This window comes from Alligator sinensis, unplaced genomic scaffold, assembly GCF_000455745.1.
Source record: "Alligator sinensis unplaced genomic scaffold, ASM45574v1 scaffold196_3, whole genome shotgun sequence".
Lineage (NCBI taxonomy): Eukaryota > Metazoa > Chordata > Crocodylia > Alligatoridae > Alligator > Alligator sinensis.
Genome location: NW_005842264.1, coordinates 1,410,958 through 1,432,556, shown reverse-complemented (window position 1 = coordinate 1,432,556; position 21,599 = coordinate 1,410,958). Strand labels below are relative to the sequence as shown.

General features: G+C 41.5%; 1 protein-coding gene across 3 annotated transcripts in view; it reads left to right on the top strand.

Annotated features, from left to right (window-relative positions):
• The window catches only part of DYNC1I1 (dynein cytoplasmic 1 intermediate chain 1), a 289,110-nt gene that overhangs the window by 27,328 nt on the left and 240,183 nt on the right, over positions 1-21,599 (top strand). For all 3 annotated transcript variants that reach the window (XR_003095040.1, XM_014521844.2, XM_025209028.1), the window contains exons 2-4: positions 6,624-6,738; positions 10,517-10,631; positions 17,389-17,479. Coding sequence is in view for 2 of the 3 variants with exons in the window: in XM_014521844.2 (XP_014377330.1) it covers positions 6,631-6,738; positions 10,517-10,631; positions 17,389-17,479 (314 nt within the window). In the remaining variant the exon portion in view is untranslated. The remainder of the gene's footprint in view (positions 1-6,623; positions 6,739-10,516; positions 10,632-17,388; positions 17,480-21,599) is intronic.

Here is a 21,599-nt window from a genome sequence, read left to right as displayed (position 1 = left end):
GAACCCGTGCTGGTTTCCCCTCAGCATAATTTTTCCTGCCGGGCTCTCGCAAATGTGAGCCTTGATAATTTTTTCAAAGACTTTGCCAAGGATGGAGGTGAGACTGACTGGCCTATAGCTGCCCGGGTCCTCCTTCCTCCCCTTCTTGAAAATGGGGACCACATTGACCCTTTTCCAGTCCTCCGGGACCTGGCCTGTGCGCCACGAGTGTTCAAATATTCCCGCACGTGGCTGTGCAATGATGTCAGCCAGTGCCTTCAGTACCCTCGGATGGAGCTCATCTGGGCCTGCTGACTGAAACGCATCCAGTTCCTCCAAGTGACTCTGCACCATCTCAGGGTCTACGCATGGTAGTCTGACGCCCTGCTGCTGCCTCTCTACAATTCCAGTGAGAGACTTGTCTTGCCCCTCGCTTAGGAACACTGAGGCAAAGAACTCATTGAGGAGTTCAGCCTTGTCCCCCCTGTCCATCACCAATTGCTTATGCCCATCTAGTAGGGTTCCTATTCCACCCTGGGCCTTCCTTTTACTCCCTATATAGCTGAAAAACAATTTCTTGTTATCCTTAACTTGGGATGCCATCCTCAGCTCCATGGTAGCTTTGGCCTGTCTAACTGCCTCCCTACAAGCACGAGCAGAGGAGGTATACTCTTCTTTGGTAATCTCTCCCTGTTTCCACTTTTTTTATGCTCCCAAAGTCTTAAATGTATGACTTTGACTAGGCCTCTGCTGGAATCCCCTTTCGTTATTATTCACCTGTTGTTTATTTGTATTTATTTGGAGCTTATTTATTCTTTGCCTGTACTTACCTGTAGCTTATCTGTTGGTTATCTCTGTTTATTTTGGGGTTTATCTGTTCCAGATCAGATACTTATCTGTGACTTACCTGTCTCTGGAGCACTGGTATAAGGTTTTATAGCATTTACCCAGAGGGTAATGTTTATGGTATTTGTTTGGATATTATATATATATATATATATATAATATTAATATGTTTGTGTGTGTGTATATACATGTATGTATGTATGTATGTTTATTTTCCTTGTGCTAAGTTAATGTAAATAAATTTGTATATAGTTAAGTCCCCTGACTGTCCTGGCCTGGTTCTACAGGAAAGGAAGGAAACTGAGTGGTTCCTTCACAGCACACCTGCCAGCTAACAATTCCCTTCAACTGGAAAAGGGGAGTATATACCCAAGTACACCTGGGGTACAATAGGCGCTTTTCAATTCCTGGAAGTAAATACATACTGCTAAGTAGGTAGTTGGCATCAAATGCAATTATTAAACACAAATAATATATTCAGCATCAATATATTGCCTCATCCCTGTCTGCTGACTTAGCAAGGCAATTATATATTTAGAATTTTTTTCTTAAATCCTAGCAGAGATTCCCTGGTCATTTGAATCCAAGTAGTCTATTTGGAAGACTAAAGAATTATAGGAATATAGCTAGGAAGAGCATATCCAGAAATAAATGTGTCAGAGTCCTTTGTACAGGCTTAATCTGACAACATTCTCAGGCTAATGTATGCATCTTTGCTGGATATATTTTTATTACAAACAGGGTCATGATGTAATAGAACACCATAGGTTTTTTTACAATAAAGAATGTGTGAAAAATTAAATAGCTGTTGCTTATCTTGGACAAGGCCATTTAGCTTTCATGACATTAAGAGAACTATTTTGTGTCAGATAGCAGTGAATAGGTTTCCAAACAGAAAGGGAAGATAAATCATCAGGGTTTCTGTCATCAGCTTTAAACTAAAATTTGCATATTTTTTGCTTAGAAACAGGTTCCCACTCACTGTTGCCCAACTGCAGGACTGAAAAAAACCCCCAAAAAACAAATCCTCTATCTGTCCTAAGAGGCTTCTAGGTGGAAATTGTAAAATTAAAATTCAAATGCATGAAACAAATTAGGAAAATAACCTCAAACAGAATTGAGGCTCTGCTACCACATGGACCACAAATCCTAGCACTGGTTGAAAGGAGATACCAATATTATCATTAGAAAAAAATCTGTATTATTTTTCAGCTATCTCCAGTAACCTTATACTGACTGATCAAAAAAAAATATTGTTGTTAAAGGGGATATTACTTTTGGTTATTTGTGTTGAATACAGTTAGTCATTGTTTTCAGAATGAGAAAAAAACAAATGCTTTTATTTCTTTATGAATGGAGCAAAGAGTAGGCAGGAATAATCTGTTGACTATCAAAGATTAAGGCCACCTGTGTATGTAATATGCACACAAGGGGTCAAGCTTGTTAACTAATTTAATCTCCCTTGTGCTCCCAGTCCCAATACTGTTTTTATCATTTGCATTGAGTTAATAAGAAATCACCCTGGAAGCTCCAGCAGGGCTCTCTGGACCCTGAGCAACCGGAGAACTTTAGCCCTTCATTCACTGTTAAAGTGGTTTAACTGCTGGTGTGTTTGAACTATGACATCAGTCTGAAGATCATTTCTTTCTATGACTTACCCTATTCGGCACAATTTTATGTTAAAGCTGCTGGTTTAGAGAGTAGGATAGCTTTGGCATAGGCTGCAGATGCTTCTGATCCTGTTCCTATCACTACAGCTACCTGGCAAGGGAAATACCATGACCACCAAGGTGGTTTTCCTACTGGCTGATTTTCCTACTGGCTGGGGAAAACCACAGGGAGGTAGTACCCTGACTGAGGTAATGCATAGTTAGCCTCCCACTTCCACTTCCAGTGGGAAGATTTCGGCTAGACTTCATGGAAACGGGAGGCTCCTCCCTAGCTTGCTCCTGTGGCCATACGGCTGAGGGCAAGCAAAACTCGGGGCCTCCGAACCCCAAGCCTCTGGGCTTGGGCCTGCATGTAGGATGCCCGCCAAAGGATTTGGAAGCATCTGAAGCCCCAGGTGGGGACGGAGGATGCTTGCCAATAGCAGGGCCACATCTGGTTCTTGAATGACTCATGGATTTGGGATTGATTTGGCTGATTTGACTTGTGACACAAAAACATTTCCTTAAAAAAAAAATTGCTACGGGTACAGCTGTACCTGCTGCATGGTTGCTACATTGTGCTCCATTTTACACTGATACCCTCCCTGCATCTACAAAAAGAATGTTTTCAAAGACAACCTAATCATTTCAGCTGTAGTGTACAGAACCCTCTATAGCATGAACCAATTATACATTTATTGTTTTGATGAAAAAGTCTTGTCAATGTGGAGAAATTTATGACCGGTGGAAGTGTTGTATCATTTTTAGTGTGTATATATACAGATCTGATGGCCAATCAATGCAGGTCATAATGAGAGCTATATCCTAATTAGTATTAATGGAGGGTTACCTATTTAAATTTCTCATGCATTGAGCAAATAACAAACTATGGCATGAACATGACATTTGCATTGATCTGATTGTTTCTGAGCTGTAATGGGGCTGTGGTCAATAATGCATGAATTGTCAATACAAAAGGGTGTAATTAACTTTTTATGCTAGAGTCTGCATTAGTGTCCCTGAAGGAATCTATAACTAAACCACTATTGAGCAAATCTCTACTGATGCTATTATGTAATAATCTATGGTGACTCTGAAGCTGATGTTACAGTCAGAATAAACAATGTGTGATTTAAGTCAAAGATTGGTAAAGCATTTTTGTGGATTAGCAATCAGATTGGCATCAGGTGCGCTTTTGAGATCTGCTTCTGCTTGTGTCAAACCTTGGGAGAGTCCCTTCTCTTCTCATTTGGAAGGCATGTTCTAATGGCAGTACAGAATGGGAGAATTTCAAAAGCATCTTAAGGTTACATGGTCAAGACTTTGTATAAGTCCTTCACTGGAGAGTAAATTTGACCCTGTTGTAAGCATCATTTAATATTCTAGAAAGAAACTTCGAACCAAGTTTGACTACTTGATAAGTCTTAGCTCAAAGGATGATTTAGCTTGCATGAAATAAAAATGTAGCGAGACTGACATTAAAGTGCACCCCTTGATCCCTGCTTCACTTAGTAGTTAAAACCACCTGCCTGGGAGGGGAAACAGCATTTCTATCCATATATCCCTGAGATAGTCGATTACCTCAGGGCTTGTTATATCATCTCCCTGACTCCTGCTAATCTCTCTCTATTCGACAGGTGTTAAGGATTCTCTATCTTTTTAATGGTCTTGACATTCCCCTATGCAAACTATCCTTTCTTCTACAATGTTGCTGTCTGCTAGCCACTCCTGGTAAGGTCTCTCTTCTATTTCACAGCCCTGCAGACCTTTTTAACTCAAGTGAAGAAATGACTGATAGGGGTGTAGGTTGTAGCTGTGTTGGTCTAAGGACATAGGCAGACAAGGTTCTTTGGGTGAATCTGATTTCCTTTATTAGCCTGACGAAGGGTTTTTTATTAGCCTGACAAAGGGTTTTTGAACCTGAAAGCTTGCTTAAAAATTGTACTCCAACTATTTAAGTTGGTCTAATAAAAGATATCAGATTCACCCAAAGAACCTTTCTGAAATGACTGACAGGGAGGTATTGGAGGCACTGTGAAGATGCTTAAGAAGGTTAGATTTTGTTTTATGAATCTGAACCACAGGAGTGGGACTGACAATCAGCTGATATTTAATTAGAATGATTATGGGACACAATTTTTAACTATTTTTTCCTAGTTTATTGTGGTATTTTAAATGTAATGTATTATCTAGAAAATGAGAGAACATTCCAATAATTATATTTGTTTTTACTTTGATCTTAAACTGCATAATATAATGCTAGCCGCCCTAGCATATTAGTAAAGCTACTAGCTTCTCTTTATCTAGAGAAAAATGTGCTCTGTTATATGTAATGATGTGCCATACCATCTGCACCCCCTTCTCAAAATCTTAGATTTGTACAGGCACCCAAGGTGGCCAACAAGAAATGGTAAGAATATATTTGTCTCATTCTTCTTGTAGTTTTAGATATAGTTCTGGCACGCAGGTAGTCACCTGAGTCAGATTGGGACTCACAGCCCCAAACCTCTCCTGGATATAAGTGCCTAACTTGTTCCTTTCAAAGCAAGAATACATGTCAACGTTCCTTTTAAAACAGGTATTTTATAAAATAAATTACATAAACTGTCCTTTGAGTAGAGACTGGAATCTAGGTCTTCTTCATGGAGGAATGTTCTAATCACTGTGCTGGGTTAGAGAATCTTGTGCTCACTAACTCTGTCTCCCTCTCTCTGGACAAATGAACAATGCCCATTTTTCTGCAAAACGATACAGCATCAAGAAGGAGAGAAGGGTGCAGTTTACTTATCTTCCACACATCTAGCCTTGTGGTTAGAGCATTCTCCTGGGAGATAAGAGAGATTGGCTTGATGCCCCCAATCTGAGGAGGGCCTAGTACAGAATGGAAGTGGTGGTAGTTGTCTTGATTTGTTGGCTTGTATCTAATGTGCTTACCCATACAGGTCCTAAAGAGGAACACTTAGTTTAAGGATTCCAAATGCACTAAGTCAGGGGTGCTCAACCTCCAGCCCACAGGCCAAATGCATCCTGCCAAACCTTGGAATCTGGCCCATGGGGCTCCATGAGGGTCAGGAAATTTGGCTGTAGGGTATCGGTGGCAGTTAAAACTGCCACTCCTCCCTGCTGCTGAAATCCCAAGCTCTGACTTTCCTATGGCCTGGCTCCGACTTTCCCCCCTGCACAGCCAGATCAAGGTCAGCACAGATCCCTCTGTGCAGCTGGTTCAGGGCTAGCCCATTTCCTCCCCACACTTCCTCCTGTGGGTCCGGGCCATGCTCCCATCCTCCTGTGGGGCTGGGCCATGCCTCCCTGTGCCTAGCTGGTTCAGGTCTGAGCCATGCCACACTCCCACAGGACTGGGCCATGCCCCCTTGCCCCATGAGGCTGGATTGGGGCCAGGCCTAGCCCCTTCCCCCCACACAGCTGGATCAGGGCTGGCTCAACCTCCCTCTGCACCTGCCCTGGGGAATCCAATTGGGTCCACCAGCTGGATCTGGTCCGTGGAGGAACTGGGCACTGCCCATCCAGCCCACTGGACAAAAAAGGTTGAGCATTGCTGCACTTAGTCATGATAAGTACAAACCTGTTCAGCCCTGCCAAGATCATGGCAGTTTTAGGCCTATACTGAAGCAGAATCTTAGGTCCTTTAGGGATCTTTACAGGAGCCTAAGGCACTATGGGGGTGAGATTAGATTTGTAATGCCTGAATACTATCCAGGTCTCACTTTAGGTTCCTAAATCCTTTTGTGGATATGTACCCTAGCATCTGATCCAAAAAAGGGTTGTTAAAGTCATTGGGAGACTTTCCACATGATTCAACAGATTTGAATTAGATCCTGAAGTGCTGAAAAGACTAACAAAAAATAGGTACTTCTGACAAAGGTGCTCCTTTAATGAAGATAATTAGTACAGATTTTTGCATACCTTTTGGGGATACTAGGATGGGAAATTGCCTGACAAAGGTGTTATTTTCAGCAGTGTCACTGTAGTTCCAAGCACCAGTGCCTACTGCCTATATAAATACACATTTGAAGGAATGTCATAAACATAACTTCTGTTGCAAGAAAGTCACATTTTAAATAAGTAAAAAAAAATGTTTACTTCTATTTTTTTTCTCAGTTGCTCTAATTTTATTTTATCATCTAACAGAGCTGCAATGTCAGACAAAAGTGATTTAAAAGCAGAGTTGGAGCGCAAAAAGCAGCGGTTAGCACAAATAAGAGAGGAGAAAAAACGGAAGGAAGAAGAGAGGAAAAAGAAAGAGGTAAATATGCATAGCATCTCTAAATGACAGCAAGGGCTTGCTTAGGTCTTACCATCTTTATTTGTTTATGCAAGGTGGCTTTCATGTATAAAATGATTCTTATAACTACTTTAGCTGTAGACCCAAAATAGAAATGCTTATTTTCAATCAAGGAAGTTTAAAACAAAAATTGTTTTCACAACAGATATGTTTAAGCTATTTTCAGCTGACATAGGTTTACCATATATCCAGATTTTCCTGGACCTGTCTTCTTTTTTGATTCTTTGATCTCTGTCTGTTTTTTTTTTAATTTGATCAAATGTTCTGGATTTTGCTTTACTCAGCATCAAGGTTTTTCCAGGCACTTTTCGGCTTGCCTTAGCAAGGAGCTGCTTGGGGCTGGGGGGAACGGGAGAGGGTGATTGGAGGCAGGGGGAACCACATCCACGTACGTGGCCAGCATGCAGCTAGGCAGGGTGGTGGAAGCAGCCCCAGCAGCTGGATGCAGGTAAGTCTATTGGGAGCAGGGGTTGGAGGGCTAGGGCTTGGGGACTGTATGTGTGTGTGTGTGTGTGTGTGTGTGTGTGTGTGTGTTTGTGTGTGTGTGTGGAGGAGGTGGGTGTGTGAGGGGGGATGGGTGCTTGCCAGCGCTGGGGGAAGCTGTCGAGGCACTGGGGTTGCAGCAGAGCATAGGAGGTGGGGGAGGGCGCCTGCCCCTTCAGCATGGGAAGCAGGTGGGGGGCCTTCAGGGGCAGCAGGGAGCTGCATGGCCAGACTGGTGCCCTTGCTTACACGGGTAGGGTAGCTGGAGGACACTGCAGGACTGGAGCGAGCAGGGAGTTGGGTTGTGAGTGAGGGGCACTGGCAGGGCTGGGGGGGCTGTGGTTTGGGAGTGAGGGGTACCGGGGGGCAGGGAACTGTGGGTCAGGAGTGTGGGGCACCAGCAGGGCCAGGGGGATGCAGGCAGGGAGTGAGGGGCACCAGTAGGCTCAGGGGGCTGTGGGTTGGGATTGAAGGGCACTAGTATGACTCAGGTGGGTGGGGTACTGTAGATTGGGAATGAGGGGCACTGGCAGGGCCAGGGGTCTGTGAGTAGGGATTGAGATGCAGCAGCAGGGCTGGGGTGGGGCTGTGGTTTGGGAATGAGGGGCAATGGAACAGGCAAGGATAGGGCACTGTCATATCACTGCCTCCTCCACAATCATATGCCCCCACCCCTGATATGTGTCCTCTTTTTTGGAACTGGAAATATGGTAACCCTAGCTGACATGATATGATCTGTATGTAGAAAGAAAATATGATTTGCTTCAGGGCTTTCTTCTGGTTTTCTTTTAGTGGAGGAGAGAGCTCTATTCTGCTAAGGGAGATAGAAAGGGGGTTGACTTTTTTTTAAAGCTATTACAACCATAATAAGTATTTTCATACTCTTAAGACAGGCTCGATCTGGCTAAGGTAACAGATTCACAATTGTTATTCTCCAGTAAAGTAAAGCATAATTGCAACTGCATTTTAGCCTCCTGGCATCTGTGCAGCCTTCAGTTCTATTAAAATGTGATTGACATATTAGTTTATTTGTCCTTGACAATATGCATTAGGTTTTTCATTAAGGGATTTATACTTCTTTTTATTCAGTCACTTAGCAGAATAGAGGTGAGAATTGACAGGGAATGGATATTAATTTTCATGCAAAGTCAAAGAAGCATTAAGCAATTATGTTTCCCTTCCTTCAAATGTCAACACTTACTATAGTTTAAAGCACCTGTTATCCCTTACTAATAACTGGTTTCCTTTTAAACTGACACTTTAATATTGTACATGTATTTCATAGAATTACTAAGGAATGTGATGCGATTTAAGAAATCAGACTTCCAACTTATGGTGTCTTTCATCTCCTTTCATTTTGGATGGTTTTGTTCAATTACCAACAAACAGCCCAAAAATTAGCAGGGGAATAGGAGGAAGGACAGCCACCTTACCTCACCTAATTCATTTAGAAAGACAATGGAGAGAGAAAGCAACCATGACAGCAAATTGCCTGTTTCATCATAGGTTTCAAGATCTAGGAGGACTCAGACACCCTCTAGCCTTCTCTCCCTGGTAAAACTTCTTTGTCATAAATGTCTCATAGAAACTAAATCAGATTTCCAGGAATTCAGAACACTTGCTCCCCTTACCGTGGATTCTGAACTCTCATCATTTGTCATAGAGGCCAGGTACAGACATTACATTTTTACTGGTATAAGTGATCGGAAACCTGTCCATATTCATAACGGAACAGAAATTTGGCACACAAAACCAATCTATACCCATAAGAACAGAAGTTTGGCACTCATAGGCTGGTTTAAAAATGGTGGAACCCAGTCTAAGATTTGCTTCCCCACCAAAGGGCAATTGTGTGTTCTGATCATGAATGATCTAAACTACGCTGCTTACAGAAAACCACATAACTTAGATAGATTTCACCTCAGGTTTTTTGAATGTCTGTACCTAGCCTAAGAGTTCTACTCTTGACTCAAATGGGAGCAGGAGCAGGGCCTCATTCATTCATTTTTATAGGCCCCTAGCAGATTGTACATTTTAAGTCACGATTAACCAGTTAATGGAATTTTAAATAGTAACCTGACCGCATATTCAGGCAGTTAATGGTGCAACAAAATGGGAAACAAGCCACAAAATTATTCCACAACAAGTGTATAATTTTGTGGCTGAATGCCATCTTCCCTTAGATTGAATGTGTGACATGGTCCCCACCATGTAGCCTGATGCAGACTGCATGGCGAGGCTTGGTTGACAGCTCTGCTGTGTTGGCAGACTGACTGCTATGTGGCACAGCCCTGCATGGGGCTGTACCCTGCCGTTTTCAGGGTACTGGACTGGGGGGAACTCATCAGCTGGGTTAGGGGAGCCAGGCAATGGAGAGCCATGGATTTGCCTGTGCCCCAGCAGGTTGGCTCCCTTACTTCACAGTGCAAGAGCTGTGGGGCAAGGCACTTGACACATCCCAGCCATGGGGACCCCAGGAATGGTTGAAGTTCCCTGATCCTGGGGTTTGCTGTTCTGGGACCTTTAAAAACTACGTGTGCAGCCAGCTGTACACACAGTGTTCTAACATCCAGAGCATGTGGATCCCACATCCTGGATCCCGGGGCCCCAGCACACTGGGACCTTAAAAAATACGTACAGCTGGTCTATATATGAGGTTTTCTGATATACCAGTGTACAGGGCTTTGGGATCCATTTCGAGACTCTGGTGCAGTCCCAGGGCTGAGACTGGCAATCAGCTGATTGTCAGTCCCAGCCTTGGGACCCACTGGAATCTGAAACTGGCTGTACTGTAGAACCCAGGCCTGGCACCAGGCCTGTTGGTTCCAGCCCCAGGGTTCATGAACCTGGGCTCTTCCTGTCCAGGCAAGATGTAATGGCATAGTTGACATCTGATCTATGATTCCAAAATTGTGTGTCCTGCCATGCACGTGTGACATGGCAGAAGGCGTGATTTTTGGAATTGGGGAAGAGATCTCATTGTGCCATTAAATGAATGTTTGCCTAGTCCATGCAATTTGTGTCAGTTCCTGAAAATGACTTTATATATCAGTCCAGCCCAAAAATCAGTGGAGTCCTCCAGTTTAGTTTGGATGAGATTATTATTATTGTTTATAAATCCCTTAAGTTTTTAGCTGCTTGTCTTTCACAGTACTCCTATTATGGGCCAGGAATTATTGCAAGTAAATATCTTCCTTGCAGTCAAGAAATCTTACTTTATCTCTCTTAAGCTATTTGTTAATTGTCTTTATATTAGGCTGATCTTCAACAAAAGAAAGAACCAACCCAGGAGGATTCAGATCTAGACCGCAAAAGAAGAGAGACTGAGGCTTTATTACAGAGCATTGGTATATCCCCAGAACCACCTCTAGGTACTTAGCTAAGCACCTATTAACATTTGGCTTTTCCTCAATTAATTCCTTCTTTCTATTAAAGCATGCTTCCCTTTTTTTAATTTTTGGCTGAGTTAGCAGAACAAACTCTTTTGCTTGCAAGCCATTCATGTCATCCATAAATACCAATTCATAGTGATCCCAGTACTTGGCATCACTAGACATCAGCTTTGTTTTTTATAAAGGAATTTTCATAAATACAAACAGGGAACATATCTGTGAATGTCAGTAGTTTTAATTTCTTTGTTTGTTGTTCATATTCTCTCTCATCTACCCAAGACCACAAACAATGTCATTATTTTTAATATCCTATTTCTTTAGTTCCAGTTATTGCTCCATAAATACAATTCTGGTATCTATATATAGCAACAGGGAAGTATATATGTAGAGTGTTCTCTTTGGAAATAGTTTAAAACAAATAAAGTTGTAAAGGGAGATAATAAAGAGAAATATAAAATATTAACAGATGCCATCAAATCTTTATTTTTTACTGCTGAGGTATAATTTATCAGTACTTTTTTTGCTTTCCTGTTTTTTGATTGTTTCGTTCTTAAAGCCTAAGTCTTCACTCTCGATACATGTGGCTTCACTTTATCCTATAAGTTTCATTAATTGTTGTGTTTGTATTAATGTGACTTGCATATATTTTATGTTGTGTGTGATTTAATCTGTGGCCCCTGATGTGAGAAACTAGTTTGCTTGTTTTTCATTTATTTCTCTCTACATTTCATTTAAAAGCATCATAAATTTCCTAGAAAAAATCAATTATTAGCAATATGAAAGTTGTGACACTGATCTCAATGGGGCTAAGATTTTACAAAATTTAGAGTCTTTTAGAAATTCAAGAAAACAGTCAGGCCTTGATTCTTGAACATACATGCTTATGTGATTTTTCAGCGTAGGGATAATGTACTGAACTGAGATCTTGATTTCTCAGTTCAAGCAACCAGCATCTATAGAAATACATCCCTATTTCAATAAAGCATATTACTGTGATTCCAGTCAGTAGATGTCATTAGAATCCTAGGATATTAGGGTTGGCAGGGACTTCAGGAGGTCATTTATTCCAGCCCCCTGCTCAAAGCAGGATCATCCTCAACTATATGATCCCAGCCAAGGTTTCGTCTACCTGGGGTCTTAAAAACCTCTAAGATTCCACAACCTCTCTAGGTAGCCTGTTTCAGTCTTCAACAGCATTTTTGCAAGCAAACTAAGGAAGTACGGGTTGGAAGAATAGACTGTAAGGTGGACAGAAAACTCTCAGGATCATTGGGCTCAAGAGGTAGTAATTAATGGCTTGATGTCTAATTGGCAGTTGGTCTCAAGCAGAGTGCCCCAGGGGTGAATCCTGGTGCTGCTTTTGTTCAATATCTTCATCAATGACCTGGAGGATGGAATGGAGAGCAACCCCAGCAAGTTTGCTGATGACAGCAAGTTGAGGGGAGTAGTAGATATGGTGGAGGGCATAGGATTCTTTCTTGGATTTAGAGAGACATAGATAAATTGGAGGATTGAACCAAATGAAATCTTAGGAGGTTCAATAAGGAGAAATGGAAAAGTTCTGCACTTAGGATTGAACAATCCTATGTACCGTGACAGGCTGGGAAGTGACAACCTAAGCAGCAGCTATGGAGAAATGGATCTGGAGGTTACAGTGGATAAGAAGTTAAATATGATCCAATAGTATGCCCTTGTTGCGAAGAAGGCTAACAGCATACAGGGCTGCATTAGTAGGAATGTTGCCAGCAGATAGAGGGGAAGTGTCCAGTTTTGGGCCCCCGACTACAGAAAGGATGTGGACAAATTGGAAAGAGTCCAGTGGAGGACAATTAAAATGGTTAAGGGACTGAGGCACGTGACTTATAAGGAAAGGCTGAGGGAATTGGGCTTATTTAGTCTGGAGAAGAGAAGACTGAGGGAGGATTTAATAGCAGCCTTTAACTACCTGAAAAGTGGTGTCAAAGAGGACGGAGCTAGATTGTTCTCACTGGTAGCAGATGACAAAACAAGTTGCAGGAATGGAAGTTTAGGTTGGATATTAGGAAGAATTTTCTCACTAGGAGGCTAATAAAACACTAGAACAGATTACCTAGAGAGGTTGTAGAATCTCCGTCCTTGGGGGTTTTTAAGACCTGGCTAGACAAAGCCTTGGTCAGAATGATATAGTTGGTGAAGCAAGTTCAGGCTCCAGGTGTGGCTGGGATACCCCTTGGTGGGCACTTAACATTTGCTGTAGACTCCTGTTCTAGGGTACCTCCCCCTTCTCATTCACCTGCTATGCCTTGATGTATTTAATTGATCAGAAGGAAGGCTGCCTAATATGTCCTAGAGCAGGCCACCATTTTCCTGACAGTCAGCAGGTCCCTCCCAGACTCCATCAGTTTAAACCCTGCCTTTATGCTAAGTGGGCCTTGTTAGCCCACTGTGCACTTAGCCTTTAGGGCTGTTCACAGCCTCTGACCACCCCTACAGCCATACCCATGCCTCACATGTGTTACTTTGCCATCACTCCCTTGTCAGGACCTTGTCCTTCTCAGCCTTCGTCCCTTTTCTCTAGCAGGGCCTTCTAGCTTGGGCCCACTTTGCTGGACCTGGCTTCTGGGCTCCAGCTCTTACCTCAATACTTTGGTTCTGGGCCCCCAGGCATTGTCTCTGCCTGCTTTGGGAACTGAGCATACTTTGGCCCTGTCTGGGCCCCCGGCCCCTACCTGTTTCCAGCATATGCTAGGTTACCGTCTCTCTCTGGCTGTAGCCTGCCTTTGTATTCAAGCCTACTCTCTGTCCTGGGCTCTCTCAGCCCTTGACAGGCTCAAGACACTCTCGTGCCCTTAGGCACTACTGGGACCTCCACCAACCCCTGATAATCCCAACCCAACCCAACCCACCAGTCTAAAGTGCAACAAAGGAATAAGCCAACTGGCTATAACCAAAGACTCCCAAGCCCACTGGCTGTAACACAAACTAAACCCATGCTGGGTCCAAACATTTTGTCCTAGCTCCCTATTCCCTGTCCTAGCTAGCTACCCTATGGCAAGGTCCCCTGACTGCCTACAGGTATACCCCTTCCCTCTAATGGGCAGCTCCCTGCCTAGGCAGCAGTGTTTCTTTGGTGAATTCCCTCTTGTAGCTAACCCCTGCTCTGCTGTCTGGGCTCCATCTACTGCCAGTTCTCTCTTTACAGTAACAGGAGCCCCAGATGCAGATTGTAATGCTTTGCGGAGGGGGTTGCACTAGATGACCTCCTGAGGTTCCTTCCAACCCTCATTTTTTATGATTCTGTGATTTCATCCCTGCATGCCTGGACAATAGTTATGCTCCTCACTAGACATTTGCCCAAATTTCTACTTTTTGTAAGCTTCCTTTTTGTGTTTTAGCTCATGCAAGAGTTTCCTGCTAAGCCAAGCTAGTTTTCTGCTGTACTTACTAGTTGTCATGTGCTTTGGGATGGTTCATTTCTGCACCCTTGCTAAAGTTTCTTTAAGGTACAAACAGCTCTCCTGGACTTCTTTTCCCCTCAGACAGGCTCCCAGGGATCCTGGCCAAGCCAAAGTCTGTTTTTCTGAAGTCCAGTGAGTCCTTCAGTTCCCTGAGTGAGCTGATGTCTGCTTTTCTGAAGTCCAGGGTCCTTACTCAGCTGCTCTCCTTCCTTTCCTCAGGCTCCTGAACTCAATCACATGGTTACTGCTGCCCAAGTTGCCATCTTCTTCTATGTTCCCCACCAATTCTTTCCTGTTTGTGAGCAGCAGATCAAGAACACCACAACCAACTCTCCAAAACTTATGCCAGGAAGTTGTCCACAGCACTTTCCAAAACCTTCCTGGATTGCCTGTGCATTGCTGTATTGCCCTCCCAGCAGATGTCAGGGTGATTGAAGCCCCCCATGAGAACCAGGGCCCGTGATCTGGACACTTCTGTTACCTGTTCGAAGAAGGCCTCATCCACCTCTTCCTCCTGGTTTGGTGGTCTATAGAAGATACTCACCACAACATTGCCCTTGTTGCTCTCTCCTCTGGCCATAACCCAGGCCTGTCTTCTAGTTTCATACTGGAGCTCTGAGCAATCATACAGCTGTTTTACATAAAGCTCAGCTCCTTCTCCTCTTCTCTCCTGCCTGTCCTTCCTGAACAGTTTATATTCATCTATGACAGTGCTCCAGTCATGCAAGCTCCCACCAAGTCTCTGTTATTCCAATCACGTCATAGTTCTGTGACTGTGCAGGGACTTCCAGTTCTTCCTGCTTGATTCCCAAGCTCTGTGCATTCATGTACAGGCATTTAAAGTAATTAGCTGATTTCTCTACTTTCTCAGGAAGAATGAAAAGGCCTCCCCTGCTTTCCCCTCCCACTTTTGCTTCCTTCAGGTGACCTGCTTCCCCACTTACTTTAGGGCTTTAATCTCCATCCCCTGGCAAACCTAGCTTAAAGCCCTCCTCGCTAGGTTAGAGAGCCTGTCTGTAAAGATGCCCTTCCCTGTCTTTGTTAGGTGATTCCTGTCTCTTCCTAGCAATCCTTCTTGGAAACATCTTGTGGTTGAAGAAGCAAAATCCCTGCTGGTGACGCCATCTGTGCAGCCATGCATTCATCTTCAGGATGCATCTGTTCCTGCCTGGGCCTTTCCTTAATAGAATTACATCTTTTATATATTGTATTTTATATATTATGTAAAGATGCTACAAAAGCAATTGATTAATAGTAATTTTAACAGAAAAACCCACAAAATACTCAACCAGTCATTATCCCCAAATAATGGTCTAATAATTTTGTAGTATCTAAAACAAAATGTATACAAACACTCAGAATAGTCCAACTTCTTAACTTGAAGTGATAAATTTCTCTATAACATTATCAAAAGAACTTTAATTTAACATATACAATTATTTATTTGGTTAAACAATAGAAATCCATTTTTCTCCCTTTAAATTGACAATTAAAATGTGCTAAGGACTGTAATTTTGCCTTTGCGTATATATATTCAAAACTATATATATAGTTTTGCCTTGGTCTCACCCCCCCCCCCCACACACACACTGCTTCAAGTAAAACTAATAGCTGTGAAATAAGTGGACATGGAATGTTTAAGCAACCGCTGCATACCTGTCCCTGTCAAAGGGCTGTCATGAAAATGAATTCACTCTTTATAGTACATTTGTTTCTTTGACAGTCCCTAGTGACAATTTGTATGAAATGTCTGGCCACATGGAAAATCCAGGTCTTTTGACAGATATGTTATTATACATTATAAGGTATAACAAAATAGTTGAAAGTTTTACTTTGTTAAATCCATAAAAGGAAATGCACATGATTTGAACCAAACAGTTCACTGTTGCATTAAAATCCCTGTCTTTACTGTGCTTTCTTCCATGTGGCTGCTTTGAAGAACAGTTGCATTAAATACAGACAGGGGCCATCCCTACATTTTTCATTGTTTGCATATTGCTGAGACACAATTTGGAAAAAATATTCAGAATGTTTTTACTTTTTGTATTGATTATTTCTCTGGATAAGAGCTTTAACTCAGGCTGACCTTAAGCTATAAGTTTTTTCTTTCCAGTTGGGTAAGACAGAGCTGTCTTTGCAAATATAGGCAAACAGTATATTCCAGTAGTTTTTCTTAGCCACAGAAAAAGAACTCTCAGGGTCTGATCAAATGTTTATTTATTTATCAATGGGGATATATCAGGCCCCAAACAACAGATTCATTATGTCTCTTTGTAACTTAAATTACCTTACAAAACAGAAGAGAACAGCAAAACAACTAAAATGCAACAAGTTCATATGCATTTTCACTTGATTTTCGGAGAGAGTTTTTTTTTCCCTAGGCAGATTTCTCTATTCTGTTTTCCCCTTATATTTTATTTACAAAAAGAAACTGCAGAATGTGACCAGTAGGCAGTATATTTACTTTTACATTCAAAATGTGATAAATGTAATTATTTAATTGCCTAGTGCTAATAGAATTTAAAGGAGTTTGCTTAGGCCTAGGTTCCTAATGAACAAGCAACACATATCTATGGTCTCTCTCTATGTGCCCCTCTCTCTGTTTCTTTACACATGCAGGGAGGTTGCTCTGATGTGCTGTAATTACAGCACGTTGGAGCAGACTCAATTAATCAAGTCTCCTGGAGTGTGGTAATTACCGCACTCCAGCAGACTCCAGTGTCACGTATCAGTGTCCTGCACTGAAAAACGGCTGTGGGGAGCTTTGAACTAAAGCTCATTCAATGAGCTTTAGTTCAAAGTGCCCTGCCATCGTTTTTTGGCATAGAGACGCTGATACACATGATGCTCTGGACACTTTTGATTAGCACGGCTCTCAGAGCTACGCTAATTAAAGCATCCCCCCACCCCCACCACCACCTCCCAGAGCACATCTATAAATGTCCTCTGTCTCTGTCTGTGTGTCTCTGTCTGTGTCCCTCACACAATTCAAATTTAAAATAAAAGAAACAAAGATAGCTGTCCCCACCACCGTGTATTATCTATAGAACCAGAATTGGCTTTCTATCCTGTCTAAATTAGTTTCAGTTATAAAGTTTCCAAAAAATTATTTAAAATTCACTTGATTCTCTTCCTTTTCTTTTTCTTTCCTTTCCTTATTTGCTTTCACCATTTCAAATACTCCTAATCATCCATCCACTATCATTTTTTTCATTGGTTTTGATTTGTCTGACACTGTTCTTCATCAGTGCAGTCGCTGCATGTTGTAACATGGGATACCTGTTATTTTCATTATTTAGTCCCAACCCCTATGTCTCCCTCTTCGAAATCAGTGAGCACTCCCAGTGAAGCTGGCAGCCAGGACTCAGGAGATCTGGGACCAGTAGGAAGGTAAGACAACAGCTGTATAGTGTTCAAAGAATGTTTCTTCTAGTTCCATCATGCTTTTATTTTTAGTTATTTAAACAAATACATTTTAGACTTTTCATCTCCATTTCTTACTACATCCTATACCATGTGTTATGTAAAAAAGGATGATGATATATATCAAGTAACATTATGGAAAAAGGGTGATCTTAAATTATAGTCAATAGAAACTCATAAGCAGAAATCAGGTCTCTGTTTAAAGTGATTTTTAGAAGTCTGTTTGTTCCATATGGAAATGTGATTAGGGACACAGAAAAGTGGCTGTTCCTGCAAATGGAAATGTGATTAGGGACACAGAAAAGTGGCTGGTCCTGCAAACCCTTGCTTACACAAGTAATCCTTATACATTAAAATAGTCCCATTAAACTCATGTTGGCCACAATATTCAATGTGTAATACTGATCAATCTGAGATTTTGATGATACAATTCTTCATAATACATGTAGGCAAAAGTGAGAGAGAGGGAGGCAGGGGTTGGGAATAGATTATTTAGCAACTTCTTGGAACATCTAGGGGCACTTCAGAAATTCTCCTCTCTACAAAACTATGGATATCAAAGAGCTGTGGGTAGAATGAGTCAAGTAGGTCTACCAGGGTTTCTAATGAAATCTACTCAACCCTCCACATGGGCATGCACTCCAGAGGCTGTGGAGTTCATTAAGTAAGGGAACTATGAGCATGTATGGCAAGGAAATTACAAACCTGGGAATGAAAGTAGTCCTGAAGTCATAGGAAGAGGCAGTTGATACTAATCTGTCAGAACCCCATGTATATTAACAGGTACTTGCAAGAAACACTCAGGCTGCTATTCACAATGACATTCTTTTCTATAAAATGTATTTGGGCAATGGTAGTTTGGGTTTCAATATGTAATGTCACACAACTCCCTCAGGATCATTTGAACTTTCTTTCAGCTGCTTCAAGCAATCCATACAGAATATGGCAGACGCTAGAAGATAATGCAGTTCTGAATTTATCAGTCATCTCATTAAACCGGAATTGGCATCCCTGTTCATGGTGTGACCTGCCTGGTGCCACCCATTTCACTAGTAAAGTAACAGCTATAATCTCACCCTCAATGGGTTTCAGGATCCAGTGGATCCCAGTCTGCTCATAGGGTGACTGCTTGAACACAAGAAGTACAAGAAAATACTTTCTAAAACACATACTGAGATTGAAAGAGATACTTTTGTGGTTGACGTCCATAAGGTAAATCGTTCCGGTACTGGATGCTTTAATTTAAATAAACATGCGTTGGTGCTGACATTAGTTTATGGGCTAGTGCAGATGGATTAAGAAATTGATTTTACCTTCTTCCTTAGAGAGAGTTTTAAAATGGTAGAGTCCAGTGGGGGGAAACGATGAAAAAACAGTAAAATATTCAAAAGTAGATGATAAAATGGTAGGCAGTGGTGAAAAAGTAAAATATTTACCACTAAAAATGATAAAATTTGGGAAATAGTGAAAAAATTGTAAAGGGGGAAGCGTTAAATTAAAACCAATAAGAGTTGCCTATTAACAATGGTGAGATTAGGAAAAAATTGTAAGAAAATGGTAAAAATTTTACCGTTACAAACTGTAGAGTTGATGAAGTAATTTGTTTTTACCAATAAAAACAGTAAAGTCGGGAAACAGTAAAAAGGTAAAAGTTAAAAAATGGGAAATTAAGGGAAAAATTGATGAAAAAATACAGAGAGATAAAAATGATAAAATTGGTAAAGTATAGGTAGTTAGGAAAAAATAGCTTTTTGTAAGAAATTAGTAAAACAAATTACTGCAGTGGATAAAAACCCAATATATTTGGGGAAATAAAAATGGTAAAGTAAGTAAAGTGGGTTAAAAAAGCTGAAGTTGGGGGGAAAATGGTAAAACAGTCAAGATGGGGGCGGGGTATTAATAAAGACTGGTAAACATGGTAAATCTGTAAAGTTAGAGAAAAGAATAAAAATAGTAATAAAAGTCAGGGAAAACAGTGAAAATGGAAAAGAGTAAAAAAAGTAAAGCTGCAGGGAAAAGGGTAAAAAAAATAGAAAAGCAGGGTAAAATAGTAAAAAACTAAAAAATTGAGGTCAGAAAAAAAATTATAAAACCAGTAAAATATGGTAAAAGTGATAAAACAGTAATATGGTAAAAAAAGATTGGAAAAATTGGTAAAATGATGAAATTGGCAGGCAGGAGCAAAACAGTTAAGTTAGTGAAAAATGGCAAAAATGGCCCATTCACTGAAGAATGGACAAGTGAGTGATTCCTAGGTCTCTAAATGCTGGAAGCTGTAAAATAAGAGGGGCAGGGAACAGATCAGTTTAGATAGGCCTCACATAATTACTATTCCCCTGTGATACAGCAAATACTGGACCTCTGTTGGCATAGCATTTCTTATGTTACATTTTGATGAACCTAGTGAGAAAAGAATAGTGAATATCAGATACCTGTGGGCTTGGGTGTTTTGTATTATTAGTCTGAAGAATATTAATTCATACTGATTTATTGTGTATGTTGGGGACTTACCAACAGTTGATGCAATGTTTTGGGAACTTCATAAGTCATCTTTTAAAACTTATAAAACTACAGCATGTTCTCAGTGTACATCAGGTGTCCATTTGTTTGCTGACTTTTCTGGGGATTTATTTGTGATTGTGTCTTTTGTACACAACATTTGTCTGTGTGCATCTTGAACATTGGAATTTCTTTGAACCATATATGGAATTTCCAATTCCAAAGGGGCTCTTCCAAGGTTGCAGCTTCATTTTTTATTCAGTTATCTGCACAAGGCCTAGTTATCATGGCCATGTGAAGGTAAACCATTATCTTCCTTTCCATTACAATATGCATCTACTCTTTACCTAAGACAGGGGTGGGCAAAATGTGGCCCGCGGGTCAGATGCAGCCCGCCAGGCCATTCTATCCAGCCTGCAGGGCCCCTAAAAAATTTAGAAAGTTAATATTTATCTGTCTCTGGCTGCCTGTCATGTGACCCTCAATGGCTTGCCGAAACTCAGGAAGCGGCCCTCCACCCAAAATAATTGCCCGCCCTTGACCTAAGAGAAGTGCTTTCTCTCCCCTATGTGTTTATTTCTCACTTATGATCCTTGCTCTTTGCGTATTATGAGTCCAGGCAGCAATATTCCTATTTGATCAACAATGAGGAAAATGGTAACAGAAACCATTCCCGGTGTTCTGGGCACCTTGGCTGCAGTTATCCCGGCCAGTATGTGCAACTGGCTACTTCAATGTGGAGCTTTTATCTGTTATTAAATAACAGCACAAAAAAATCCTCATGTGCGTTATTTCCCACTGTCTATAATATAGAAAATAATTGATCTTTTTATGGCTGGATTAATTGATTCTGCAAATATCATTTCCACCTAAATGAAGATTTCATGTCAGAATTTTAAATAGTCATTCTTATTTGACTAAATTTACCATGAAAGAAAGACAGACAAGGTTCCTTGGGTGAATTTGATATCTTTTATTAGACCAACCCAAATGGTTGGAGAATAGTTATTAAGCAAGCTTTCGGGTTCAAAAACCCTTCGTCAGGCTCAGGAAGCTGCAGCAGTTGGTGTGTGCTCTTCCTGGATGGAATGAAAAGTAAAGAAACCAGGGGCTGGGCTGGGCTGGGGAGTCAGTTGCCAGGCAGATAATAATGTATCAAAAATCCAATGTCTATGTTTAGTCCCTGATCTCTAGTATCCAGCAGGTTGATGAAATGGAGCTCATAGGCTCGTCTCTGGGATGTGTTGTGTAAATTTCCCTTGAGGATCAGGACTGAGAGATTGGAGAGAGAGTGGCCCTCCTGTGAGAAACGTGCCCCCACCGGCAATTGGGTGTTTCTGTCTTTGATGGATTTCCGGTGTGCATTCATTCTGGTGCGCAGTTGTTGTCTGGTCTCTCCTACATATCTGCCATCAGGGCATTTGGTGCATTGGATGAGGTATACTACATTCCTGGAGGTGCAGCTGTAAGATCCTGGGATGCTGATGGCTCTGTTGTGGGGTGAAGTAATAGTGGGGGTGGTGGAGATGTGGGGACAGGTTTTGCATTTCTTGTCATGGCATGGTCTGGATCCTTTTGGTGTGTTCTG